This window comes from Triticum dicoccoides, chromosome 4A (genome assembly GCF_002162155.2).
Source record: "Triticum dicoccoides isolate Atlit2015 ecotype Zavitan chromosome 4A, WEW_v2.0, whole genome shotgun sequence".
In the NCBI taxonomy this organism is placed as follows: domain Eukaryota; kingdom Viridiplantae; phylum Streptophyta; class Magnoliopsida; order Poales; family Poaceae; genus Triticum; species Triticum dicoccoides.
The window spans coordinates 615,844,955-615,858,367 of record NC_041386.1 but is presented as its reverse complement, the minus strand read 5'-3'; the positions used below and the strand labels follow the sequence as shown (position 1 = coordinate 615,858,367).

Sequence of the window (13,413 nt, the reverse complement as noted above, 5' to 3'; positions counted from 1 at the left end):
GATCAATCTTTCTTTTTTGAACCGGGCTTTACCCCATTCCATTGCAGAGAACGGAAATACAACCAGTTCCGAAGAAAATGTCAGGAGGGAAAGATGTAGAGCAAGTTCAAGCATTATCAAGAAACCCACCACACTCGCTCGCCTTCGAAACGATTGTTATGGGGCAAAAACCTGGGTAGCACAAAATAGAGTCTAGTCTATTACATCTCCGAAATCAGCCAGAGCAAGGCTGTGGCATGCAAGCCGAAGGGTAACAACTATCCTAGCAAGACGAATAAAAAATAGCGGCGCAAACTTGACAGCCACCCCCCACCGAGACAGCACGAGCTCAAGAGCCTTGGATCGGTCATTTGGCAGCATCGCACATCTTCATCAACTGCATCGTGCTTGTTCTAATCATCTGCGCGCCCGCTTGCAACTCGCTGGCAGCGTCTCCCTGTTGCAGCCCTGTTCAATATAGCGTCTCCCTGTTGCACCCCGCGGGTCAATCTTACCTTGTAAGAATCATGCTTGCCTCCTAATCTTTTACACGGGTCCTCGTTGGCACCACATGCGGTCCAGGTCGACCGCAGGTAGGATCGGCATCCCATGCTCCATGGCATGAGGGGAGGGGACCCTCCCTAGAAATCTTGGTGTGAGCGGTGCAATGATTGTCCGTCAATATTTAATGGAGGCATTTTTCCATCTCTTGTTGGTATTCTAGGTCGCTTTGTCGTTGGGTTTGAATATTCTTGTAATCTTGTTTTCATATGATATGCTTTGTAAGAGGATCACCTCACCACCATGTATCGGTTTACTGTGTCGCTTTATATACAAAGCGGGACGAAAACCTTATCTGGCGATATCTTCGTGATCTGATCATCTCCATTTTTTATTTCAGAAAAGGTTGGGGCACCGGATCTAATATGCTTAATAGCAGCGTGGTGCACACTGGTCAGCTCTGTCGGCAATTTCCATGAGTATATGTTGGGTGACACAAATTCTTGCCCAACCTGCGAGTTAGTAACTGGTACAATGGAGGTTGTTATCTGCGGCCCCTATATAGTTCTGAAATGGCAAGAGTTCTTGCCCAATAAGCTGCCAAGGCCATTAAAGTCCTTGATCACATGGCGTCCTAACGTCTGGATATTCAGAGACACAGCCATTCTTGTGATCATATCTTATCTGATATTACTGGACATCAACTTGAGCTTCCTCTGGCTTTTCATCTTTCCCGTCATAGCCATTGTTTTCATACGAGCGGTCCGCTTCAAGTTCAGTCTTCCTACGTGCAGCAGCAATCATAAAGTTACTCACGGATCTTCTAACGGCGCCGAGGAGACAAAAATGAAAACTAAGAAGGTTGGGATCATAGTGATCATGACGCTCGGGGCGCTATTGGGTATGGACCAACTTCCAGACCATGCAGCTGACGGGTTCGCCATCTCCCAGTTCCTCATTTTCCTAAGCTCCATGGTGGCGGCACTGACGCGCATGATGATGAAGCTGCGCGCTCGGGCCTCTTCGTTGGGCATAGCAACAGCGTCGGAGATGCTCCACAAGACCCTGCTTATCCTTCTACTAGTGACGGCACACACGGGGGCGGCAGAGTGGCTGGGCGAGGATGTTGTTCTTCTCTGCTTGCCAGAGGTCATCCCTGTACTCGGCTGGTTCATTCTTCACATTGACCGTAAACCAGACAGCAGCTCCATCATCAGTCTCGACAAAATGAAGGCACGCATAAATTGGCTTGGCTTGATCGGTGCAATGGTGGGTGTTTTCGCGTACCTGTTGTTCACCATGGATGAATCCGGCCTCTTCGGTTGGTGTATGACATTCCAGGTGTCATGTGGCGTCTCAGGGATCCTGACATGCTACCTCGTGTTCATGCTAAACCACTGGACGAGGCAACAAGTTGCACCTGCTAGTAAGGAGGATGGGGCTTCCGGTATGCTCAAGTTATGGGCATGTGCTTTGCTGATAGCGTGGGCTGCGTCGCTGCTGCTCGGGTATCTGGTTTCCCGCCGGCTTGGCCTGCAACTACCACTGCATGCGACAGCTATGTATGTTGGTAATCTTTTCGGCTTTAAGTACTCACATTAGCACTATATATATTGTTTATGCAATGTTGTGGCCTGTTTGTAAAAGTACACGGTGCTGTGAGTCTTGCATGCACGGGCATCAGTTAGCTAGTTGTAAAAAAAAAACCAAACAATTTAGTTAATACAACTAGCTAGGTAGTGTAGTGTACAAGTGTTGCACGTGTGCATGCTACCGTGCTAGCACCTAGTAGTTGTACATGTTGCGTGTAGCAGTACAGTTGGAGGGAGAGATCTAGCTGTGTGGGCATGTTGCTAAGCTAGTTATGTATGGGTGTATGTGATTTTTTAGGACTGTATATAATCGAATAGTTTGTAATTTAAGCAAGAAAACACACACTTGCCTCCTTGAACAGGCAACTAGCTAGCTTGATCTTGTTATCGATTGATGTTCCGTATTACAGTGGGGATGTTGCACTTTTAATGTAGTGGCGACCTTCGTGGCCAGCAATGCAGACAGACTTCCACGAAGTGTGTGAAGCTACTTTTTTCGAACCGGGCTTTTCCCCTTTCCATTACTTATCATAACGGAAATACATAGTCTCAGGAACTGAAACCAGCAAGGCAAGAGAGAAAGAGGAAAAGCGAGTTCGGGGCAACACCAGGAAACCCACTATCTGCGTCTATCATCAGGAACAACAGATCATGGGGCGAAAACCTCGGTGTCACCCAAAACCGCACTACGAACACCTACGGGAAGTATCACAAGTCTTACAAACTCCATCATCAGGCACCAGGCCATAGCAGCCAAAACAAAAGCAACCCAAAGGAAAACTACCAGAGCACCCAAAGCAAGGACCAAAATATACCACCCCCTGTTCAACTAGCACGCACTCCAGGATGCATCATCAGCTCTTCTCTTCGCCAAACCGCCAGACACTTACTGATCAGGTTCCGCAGCGACTTCTACCTTAGTTCCCATCATGTCCGTCCCTAGCTGGAATCGGGGGACCACAAAGCAGCATCATCTGTGTTGTGTTTTCCTTCAGCATCTCCGCTCCTTTTTTCACCATCTCTCCTATCTCTGGTTTCTGGAGACCTGCCCAGTACATCAAAAAGGCACAAGCTGTAAATACAATTTCAAATGGAGAGTTAATCCATTTGAGCTCGAAAGTGGCTCGGTTCCTGGCTAGCCAAATAGCCCAACATATAGCAGCCAAGCCAACGGTGTAAATTTTGTCCAGCCCAGGTAAGAAACTATACATCCACGCATAATATTGCCAGACAGAATTAGGGAAGCAATCGGTTCCAAGCATGAAACCTACGGTTCTCCACACCACCCTGGAAACAGGGCACAAAAATAACAGGTGTGTGAAGCTATTTGCCTGCAGATTTGATTGATGATCACTTCTCAATGGGAGAGAGCACTTCCATCAAGTGTGTGAAGCAATTTGTTAAAGCATTGGTAGAGATGATTGAGCCAATATATTTGAGAGCATCCAATGCTCAGGACAATCACACGCTTTTGGATATGAACAAAGCATGGGGATTACAGTGCACCACACACTAAATACTCTACACTCATATCGATAGAGAAAACAGTTCTTGCTGACAGAAAGTTGGTTGCGTAAGAGTTTACCCGACCAGCCGTGTCTGTCGCAAAACTCCAGACAGAGAAAGCCTTTCCTGACAGACTTCTCTTTGCATACCAACTATCTGTCACTATAGCAAAATATTTCCCTACTGACATTTTCTTCCTGATACTTTTATTCAAATGACAGTTTTTGCCAACCAACTCTCTCATGGTGTTCGGTTTTACTGACATGCTTTTTCGGTCGGTACTGCCATGACCATTTCCCAGCAGGCTGATGGCATTGTTTTGAGCAATATACAATTAGCCTCACATTTTTCCGTAGTGGCCTTCCAACCAAATATCAATCCACTTAAATAGCTGACAATAGTAAAGGCTACTCCTCCATGTATTAAAGCAAAATCAACACTAATGCATGCCCATAGTTCATTAGTTCTGAATATAATTATCCTCTGAATTTCTCGTAAACTAATTATGGGGACTAAGCATATCCTATATATATATATATATATATATATATATATATATATATATATATATATATATATATATATATATATATATATATATATATATAAGAGAGTCATTCCCACTAACTTATTTATCTAACATGCAGGCATGCCGCCTCACAATATAGTTATGAATAGAATAAGGCACACCTTAGCATGCTATCATGCATGGGAAAAGACCCACCACAACATTCAACCCTGCATGAGAATTTTTTTTCATTTAGTTATTCTACTTATATTCAATAAAATTTTCTGCAACTATATATAATCAAATATTGTGAGCTATATGTACTTTAAATTTTGGTTATAATATTACAACCCAAATTCCATCAACCAATTCCAACAGAAACACGCGCGGTATCCTCCACTTTGCTCAAAGACACTGTTGACATTAGATTTTGGCATGGCGGAAAACATAATTAATATGGTCTCAAGCGAATAAGTTTTCAACACGAAAAATCTTTGTATGGTCATCACCATCCGATCTCATCTCGAGGCCTAAGATATGCTCGGAGTGTTGAGATTTGGCGTTCATAGTACTGTTCCGCCGATTACGCCTCCAAGACGACCTCGAATGAAAAGAAGTTCTATGGAATGTCTTCGTCTCGTTAAGGGGATAGATTTGAAATTTGAATCATCCCAATTCAACGTCGTGTGCAAAAGTTACATCAAACACTATTCGGCTAGACGGGGACCAACATATGATGCCTGACCCCAAACACATATATGGATGTCTGATGCGAAACGTGAGTTATCCGGTCCCCACGATGGCCTTGAATCGAAAAATTTACAACACGAACTTGTTCATCACGTCGAAAAGTATAAATATAATTTTGGGTGTATCTCCATCTGAGGTCGTATGCGGCCTGTGGTTCCCAAAAACCAAAATGTTGTCTCGAACTTATCTAAATCCAAGTTCAGTTAATTTTGAAAGGAATTGCTATGCTTTTCTTGTACGGGAAGTCTAGCCGTCTCATAAATAGATGAGATGTGAAGGCCGACTAAACAACACACAATCGATCCATTCAAAAAAATACACTACTTTTTCACATACATTTCTTTCCAACGTTTCGTCCTACCAAGTCCTAGCAGCCCTACGATTTGGTTGATCTTTGTTGTTTTGCGCAGAAAACGGTCGTCTCTCCCCTACGGAAGTGAGGGATCTTTGTTGTTTTGCTCGATAATTTTTTTTCTTCGTCATGAAGTCACGACGGTAATCGTGGTGTTGCATAGATATTTCGCGTGGCAACAGAATTGCGACTCCGTTGAGGACAACGAAGGAGAAAACAAGGACATGATGAACACCGCATTCAAGAACGGGAGTGACATAGACCCAGACAACATCATCGCCATCACACTCGACAATATGGCGGAAGATAATCGACGTGAACTTGAATAAGAGCTTGAGAAAGGGAAGGTTGGGGGCTAAATCTGAAGTTGGTTGGGTAGCGAAAGGCGAGGATCGTCGTTGTTAAAAAGGTAGCTCTGAGCCCTTCCAATGCGTTCAAAACACAGGTAAAAAACTCAACCGAAGAAATTGCTCATCAAATTAATGTGTACACACTATTACTCAAGCAGTTGCAAATAGGATTGAAGAATTTAAGGAACAATGTAATATAGATCTAATAATCAATTTACCTCATCATGTCCATTTGTTATGTTCGGAAACGTACTAAAAAACAAACAAAGTAGCCCTACGATCATGATCAAGGATCTCTATGAAGAGGCATACAAGGTTAGATCTGATCATTACCAACTACAAGTTGCGGCGGAAGAAGATTTGGCTTAGCTCATTCTTGAAGTCCCATGAACCGTCAACGATGATCCATTGAACCGAAGACCAAAAGCACAACCACTCAACGGATTGCAAGGATTCGGGTTTTCGATCCGACAACGCTTCACCGTCCTGAGCTTCACGCCACTAGAGAACTAGAAGAGGGAAGAAGAGAACTGGGGTTCTTTGTTATGACCACAAGAGAAAACTTGATCAGGACCAAAAATCTATACCAACTAGAGAGAAGGGGGCGCAAACTTGCCTATCTCTAGGGGCGCCCTGATACGTCTCCGTCGTATCTACTTTTCCAAACACTTTTGCCCTTGTTTTGGACTCTAACTTGCATGATTTGAATGGAACTAACCCGGACTGACGTTGTTTTCAGCAGAATTACCATGGTGTTATTTATGTGCATAAACAAACATTCTCGGAATGACCTGAAACTTCACGGAGCAACTTTTCAGAAAATATGAAAAATACCTGCAAAAGATGAAGGCCAGGGGGCCCACCACCTGTCCACGAGGGTGGGGACGCGCTTGCCCCCCTAGGGCACGCCCCCTACCTCGTGGGCCCCCTGATGCCTCTCCGACTCCAACTCCATATATTGTGTTTTGGGGAGAAAAAAATCAGAGAGAGGAATTCATCGCGTTTTGCGATACGGAGCCGCCGCCAAGCCCTAAAACCTCTCGGGAGGGCTGATCTGGAGTCCGTTCGGGGCTCCGGAGAGGGGAATCTGTCGCCATCGTCATCATCAACTATCCTCCATCACCAATTTCATGATGCTCACCGCCGTGCGTGAGTAATTCCATCGTAGGCTTGCTGGACGGTGATGGGTTGGATGGGATCTATCATGTAATCGAGTTAGTTTTGTTAGGGTTTGATCCCTAGTATCCACTATGTTCTGAGATTGATGTTGCTATGACTTTGCTATGCTTAATGCTTGTCACTAGGGCCCAAGTGCCATGATTTCAGATCTGAACCTATTATGTTTTCATCAATATATGAGTGTTCTTGATCCTGTCTTGGAAGTCTATAGTAACCTATTATGTGTTATGATCCGTTAACCCCGAAGTGACAATAATCAGGATACTTACCGATGATGACCGTAGTTTGAGGAGTTCATGTATTCACTATGTGTTAATGCTTTGTTCTGGTACTCTATTAAAAGGAGGCCTTAATATCCCTTAGTTTCCGTAAGGACTCCGCTGCCACGGGAGGGTAGGACAAAAGATGTCATGCAAGTTCTTTTCCATAAGCACGTATGACTATGTTCGGAATACATGCCTACATTATATCAATGAACTGGAGCTAGCTCTGTGTCACCCTAGGTTATGACTGTTACATGATGAATCGCATCCGGCATAATTCACCATCACCGATCCATTGCCTACGAGCTTTCCATATATTGTTCTTCGCTTATTTACTTTCCTGTTGCTATTGCTATCATCACTACAAAATACTAAAAACATTACTTTTACTACCGTTACCTTTTTGCTACCGTTACCATTACTATCATATTACTTTGCTACTAAATACTTTGCTGCATATACTAAGTTTCCAGGTGTGGTTGAATTGAGAACTCAGCTGCTAATACTTGAGAATATTCTTTGGCTCCCCTTGTGTCGAATCAATAAATTTGGGTTGAATACTCTACCCTCGAAAATGGTTGCGATCCCCTATACTTGTGGGTTAGTTCCATTCAAATCATACAAGTTAGAGTCCAAAACAAGGGCAAAAGTGTTTGGAAAAGTAGATACGCCGGAGACATATCAACTCCCCCAAGTTTAAACCCTTGCTTGTCCTCAAGCAATTCAGTTGACAAACTGAAAGAAAGAAAGAAAAACTTTTACAAACTCTGTTTGCTCTTGTTGTTGTTGTAACTATGTCAAGCCAGCATTCAAGTTTTCAGCATAGATCATAACTAACCACATTTGCAAAATTCTCAGGTCTCACAATTACTCATATCAATAGCATAATCAACTAGCAAGTCATAATAATAAATCTCGGATGACAACACTTTGTCAAAACAATCATAATATGATATAACAAAATGATATCTCGCTAGCCCTTTCTGAGACCGCAAAACATTAATGCAGAGCACCTTTAAAGATCAAGGACTGACTAGACATTGTAATTCATGGTAAAAGAGATCCAATCATAGTCACACCCAATATAAATTAATAGTGATGAATGCAAATGACGGCTGTGCTCTCCAGCTAGTGCTTTTTAATAAGAGGGTGATGACTCGACATAAAAGTAAATGGATAGGCCCTTCGCAGAGGAAAGCAGGGATTTGTAGAGGTGCCAGAGCTCGGTTTTGCAATAGAGATAAATTGTATTTTGAGCGATATACTTTCATTGTCAACGTAACAACTAAGAGATGGCGATATCTTCCATGCTAAACACATTATAGGCGGTTCCCAAACAGAATGGTAAAGTTTATACTCCCCCTCCACCAACAAGCATCAATCCATGGCTTGCTCGAAACAATGAGTGCCTCGAACATACATCAGGTCCCAGGGGGAGTTTTGTTTGCAATTAATTTTGATTTAGTTTGCATAAAGCATGGGACTAGGCATCCCGGTAACCAGCCATTTTCTCGTGAGTGAGGAGCGGAGTCCACTCCTCTCGAGAATAACCCGCCTAACACGGAAGATAAGGACAGCCTTGGCTGATACATGAGCTATTCAAGCATACAAAACAGAATGTTTATTTGAAGGTTTAGAGTTTGGCACATACAAATTTACTTGGAACGGCAGGTAGATACCATATATAGGAAGGTATGGTGGACTCATTTGGAATAACTTTGGGGTTTAAGGGATTGGATGCACAAGTAGTATTCCCGCTTAGTACAAGTGAAGGCTAGCAAAAGACTGGGAAGCGACCAACTAGAGAGTGACAACAACCATGTACATGCATTAAAATTAATAAACATTGGATGCAAGCATGAGTAGGATATAATTCACCATGAACATAAATATCGTGAAGCCTATGTTGATTTTGTTTCAACTACATGCGTGAACATGTGCCAAGTCAAGTCACTTAAATCATTCAAAGGAGGATACCACCCCATCATACCACATCATAATCATTTCAATAGCATGTTGGCACAAAAGGTAAACCATTATAACTCATAGCTAATCAAGCATGGCACAAGCAAGTATGCTCTCTAATTGTCATTGCAAACATGTTTATTCATAATAAGCGGAATCAAGAACGAGGGACTCATCATATTTACAAAAACAAAATAGGTCGAGTTCATACCAGCTTTTCTCATCTCAGTCAGTCCATCATATATCATCATAATTGCCTTTCACTTGCACGATCGAACGGTGTGAATAATAATAAGAGTGTATGTGCATTGGACTAAGCTGGAATCTGCGAGCATTCAATAAACAGGAGAAGACAAGGCAATATGGGCTCTTGGTTAAATCAACAATAATGCATATAAGAGCCACTTCAACAATTTAATTGTGGTCTTCTCCTACGGACCCCTAAAGAAAAGAAAAGAAATAAAACTATTTACACGGGAAAGCTCCAAACAAGCAAAAGAAGAACGGGAAATATTTTTGGGTTTTCTTTTTAATTATTACTACTACAACAGAAAAATAAACTACTACTAATTTTTTTGGTTTTCTTAAGGTTTAACGAACACACAAGAAGAAAGCAGGAAAAAGAAAATAAACTAGCATGGATATTACAGTGAAAAAGTATGAGCACCGACATCTAGCAATGAGTGTGTGTGAACATAAATGTAATGTCGGTGAAAAATATGTACTCCCCCAAGCTTAGGCTTTTGGCCTAAGTTGGTCTATGGCCACGGCTGGCCTGGCTGATATCCATAATAATAGTTGTTGGGGTCGTACTGTGATGAGGAAGAATAGTTGGGATCATACTGATGTGCAGCGGTTATCGCCTGCTAAGCTGCAGCGTGGAGTCGAGCTTCCTCCGCTCTCCTCTCGTACTCTTCTTCCTCCTCTCTGGTAATAACATATCTTCTTTTTGTATGTGAATCAAAGAAGGCAGGAGCAGGGAGAGTAATACGGAAAACACGTCGTTTATCAAAAAATAAACGATATAAGAGAGGTGATTCAGGCCTCTCGACAAACTGGTGCGATGCCATAGAGTTATAATCTAAATATGCAGGAGGCAACTCCGTATCACCCTCACGAATGTCTATCTCAAGAAAATGAGCTAAGCGGGTTGCATAAATTCCTCCAAAGATATCTCCATTATGTCTATTATGATGCAACCTACGAGCTACAATGGCTCCCATATGATAAGATTGGTCTCCTAACACAGCACTCCAAAGAATGCTAAGATCAGGTACACACATGTGACATGCTTCATCCTTAGCATTTATGCATCTACCGATGAAGAGAGCAAAATAATGTATAGCAGGAAAGTGAATGCTCCCTATGGTAGCCTGCGTTATATCTCTAGACTCCCCCACAGTTATACTAGCAAAAACGTTTCTAAATTCAGATTTATGGGGATCCCTAACACTACCCCATGATGGAAGTTTGCAAGCAAAAGTAAAATCCTCTAAGTCCATGGTATAAGATTTGTCATAAAGATCAAACATGACTGAAGGAGAATTACGTGAAGATGAATACTCAAACCTCCTCACAAATGAACTTGTGAGATCATAATACTGGGGGCATTTGTTAGCCTCAAAATCCTCAAGACCGGCATTGCGCAAATATGCTTTGAATTCTTCTTTAATTCCCGCACGGTCCATAAAATTTTCCGACGTCCATTCGCAAGGCCGTACTGGAGCGTCTCTTGGTGGATCCTCGTCAGCATCGCGCATAGCAATCTTGGGTCCTTGCTTCTTAGAGGAACCACCTTGGAACATCTTCCTAAGCATATTGTTTTTCTCTGAAAAATTCTGAAATTTTTAGTAACTTCAAACAAAAGTAAACCAAACTCAGTAATATTGATAGCAACTACTCCTACAAGTGCCTAGAGCCTATATCAAGCATTAGAACTACTTGGAACCATATAAATTTGACATGCAAGCTCAAGAACATGGTCACCTATGGAGCACAAATTTGCAAAGAATAAAGCACTAGAACAAAAACTAATTGGACCAATGGAGGAGTCACATACCAAGGAACAATCTCCCCAAGCAGTTTTGCGAGAGGTGCTTTGAGCAAGGAGATCGAAAATCATAGCAAAAGTGGCTGGAACTCGTGCTTGAGTTGGTTTTTCGGATTTGTGTGAGATAGAGGAAGAATATGGTTGCTGGGATAAGTGGAGGAGGGCCACCGTGGGCCCACGAGGCAGGGGGAGCGCCCTATAGGGGGGGGGGCACCCACCACCCTCGTGGCCAGGTGGCAGCTCCTCCCGCGGTAATTTTTGCACAGTAAATCCTCAAATATTCCAGAAAAAATCATATTAAATTGGCATGGCATTCTAAGGACTTTTATTTTCAGGATATTTTTATGTTGCACGGATAAGTCCGGAAACAGACAGAAAATACAAGTAAAAGTGGGGTACAGAAGTTTGTGCTTCTACTTTCATCCATCTCATGCTCATCAAAAAGAATCCACTAACAAGGTTGATCAGGTCTTGTTAACAAACTCATTCCGATAATCGTGAAACCGGAGAAATTTCGAATAACACTAAGGTACCTCAACGGGGATATGCACATCCCCAATAATAAGAATATCATATTTCTTCTTGACAGTAGGAAGAGGAAATTCAAAACCTCTAAATATAATCGATGAAAATTTTCCAATAGAGTTGATACTATGAACTTGAGGTTGTTTCCTCGGAAAGTGTACCGTATGCTCATTACCATTAACATGAAAAGTGACATTGCCTTTGTTGCAATCAATAACAGCCCATGCAGTATTAAGAAAAGGTCTTCCAAGAATAATAGACATACTATCATCCTCGGGAATATCAAGTATAACAAAGTCCGTTAAAATAGTAACGTTTGCAACCACAACAGGCACATCCTCACAAATACCGACAGGTATAGCAGTTGATTTATCAGCCATTTGCAAAGATATTTCAGTAGGTGTCAGCTTATTCAAGTCAAGTCTACGATATAAAGAGAGAGGCATAACACTAACACCGGCTCCAAGATCACATAAAGCAGTTTTAATATAATTTATTTTAATGGAGCAAGGTATAGTAGGTACTCCTGGATCTCCAAGTTTCTTTGATATTCCACCCTTAAAAGTATAATTAGCAAGCATGGTGGAAATCTCAGGTTCCGATATCTTTCTTTTATTAGTAATGATATCCTTCATATATTTAGCAGAAGGATTTGTTTTCAGCACATCAGTTAATCGCATACGCAAAAAGATAGGCCTAATCATTTCAGCAAAGCGCTCAAAATCCTCATCATCCTTTTTGTTGGATGGTTTCGGAGGAAAAGGCATGGGTTTCTGGACCCAAGGTTCCCTTTCTTTTACCATGTTTCCTAGCAACAAAGTCTCTTTTATCATAACGTTGATTCTTTGATTGTGGGTTATCAATATCTACAACAGGTTCAATTTCTACATCATTATCATTACTAGGTTGAGCATCATCATGAACATCATCATTAATATTTTTACTAGGTTCATGTTCATTACCAGATTGTGTTTCAGCATCAGACATAGAAATATCATATGGATTATCAGGTGGTTCAGCAATAGGTTCACTAGAAGTTTGCACAGTTCAATCATTTTTCTTCTTCTTCTTTTTAGAAGAACTAGGAACATCAATATTATTTCTTTGAGAATCTTGCCCAATTCTCTTAGGGTGGCCTTCGGGATACAAAGGTTCCTGAGTCATTCTACCAGTTCTAGTAGCCACTCTAACAGCATAATCATTTTTGCTACTATTCATTTCATCAAGCACTTCTTTTTGAGCCTTAAGTACTTGTTCTACTTGAGTGGTGACCATAGAAGCATGTTTGCTAACAAGTTTAAGTTCACCTTTAATATCATCCATATAATCACCCAAGCGTCTAATCATATAAGCATTTTCTTTTAATTGTCTACCAAAATAAGCATCGAAGTCGTCTTGCTTAAACATAAAGTTATCAAACTCATCCAAGCACTGACTAGCAATTTTAGTAGGAGGGACTTCAGCTTTATCATATCTATAGAGAGAATTTACCTTTACTACCTATGTCGGGATATCGGGATCAGGAGGTTCTTCTGTAAATAAAGAATTGAGATCATATGTTTCTTCAACAGGGTGAATTAAGACCATGTATTTCTTCAATAGGAGGTAAATTCTTAACGTCTTCAGCTTTAATACCTTTTTCTTTCATAGATTTATTTGCCTCTTGCATATCTTCAGGACTGAGAAATAAAACACCTCTCTTCTTCGGAGTTGGTTTAAGAATAGGCTCAGTAATTGGAGCAGGAGTTGGCGCAGGAGGTGCCCAATTATTTTCATTTGTCAATATATTATTCAATAGAATTTCAGCTTCATCCGGTGTTCTTTCCCTGAAAAGAGAACCAACACAACTATCCAGGTAATCTTTGGAAGCATTAGTTAGTCCATTATAAAAGA

General features: G+C 41.6%; 1 protein-coding gene across 1 annotated transcript in view; it reads left to right on the top strand.

Moving 5' to 3' along the window:
• Window positions 1–2,373, top strand: part of LOC119287372 — a 16,942-nt gene extending 14,569 nt beyond the window's left edge. Inside the window, exon 3 of the mRNA XM_037566911.1 lies at window positions 881–2,373. Within this exon, the coding sequence (XP_037422808.1) occupies window positions 881–2,082 (1,202 nt within the window). The 3' untranslated portion in view covers window positions 2,083–2,373. The remainder of the gene's footprint in view (window positions 1–880) is intronic.
• The last annotated feature ends 11,040 nt before the right edge of the window (window positions 2,374–13,413 follow it).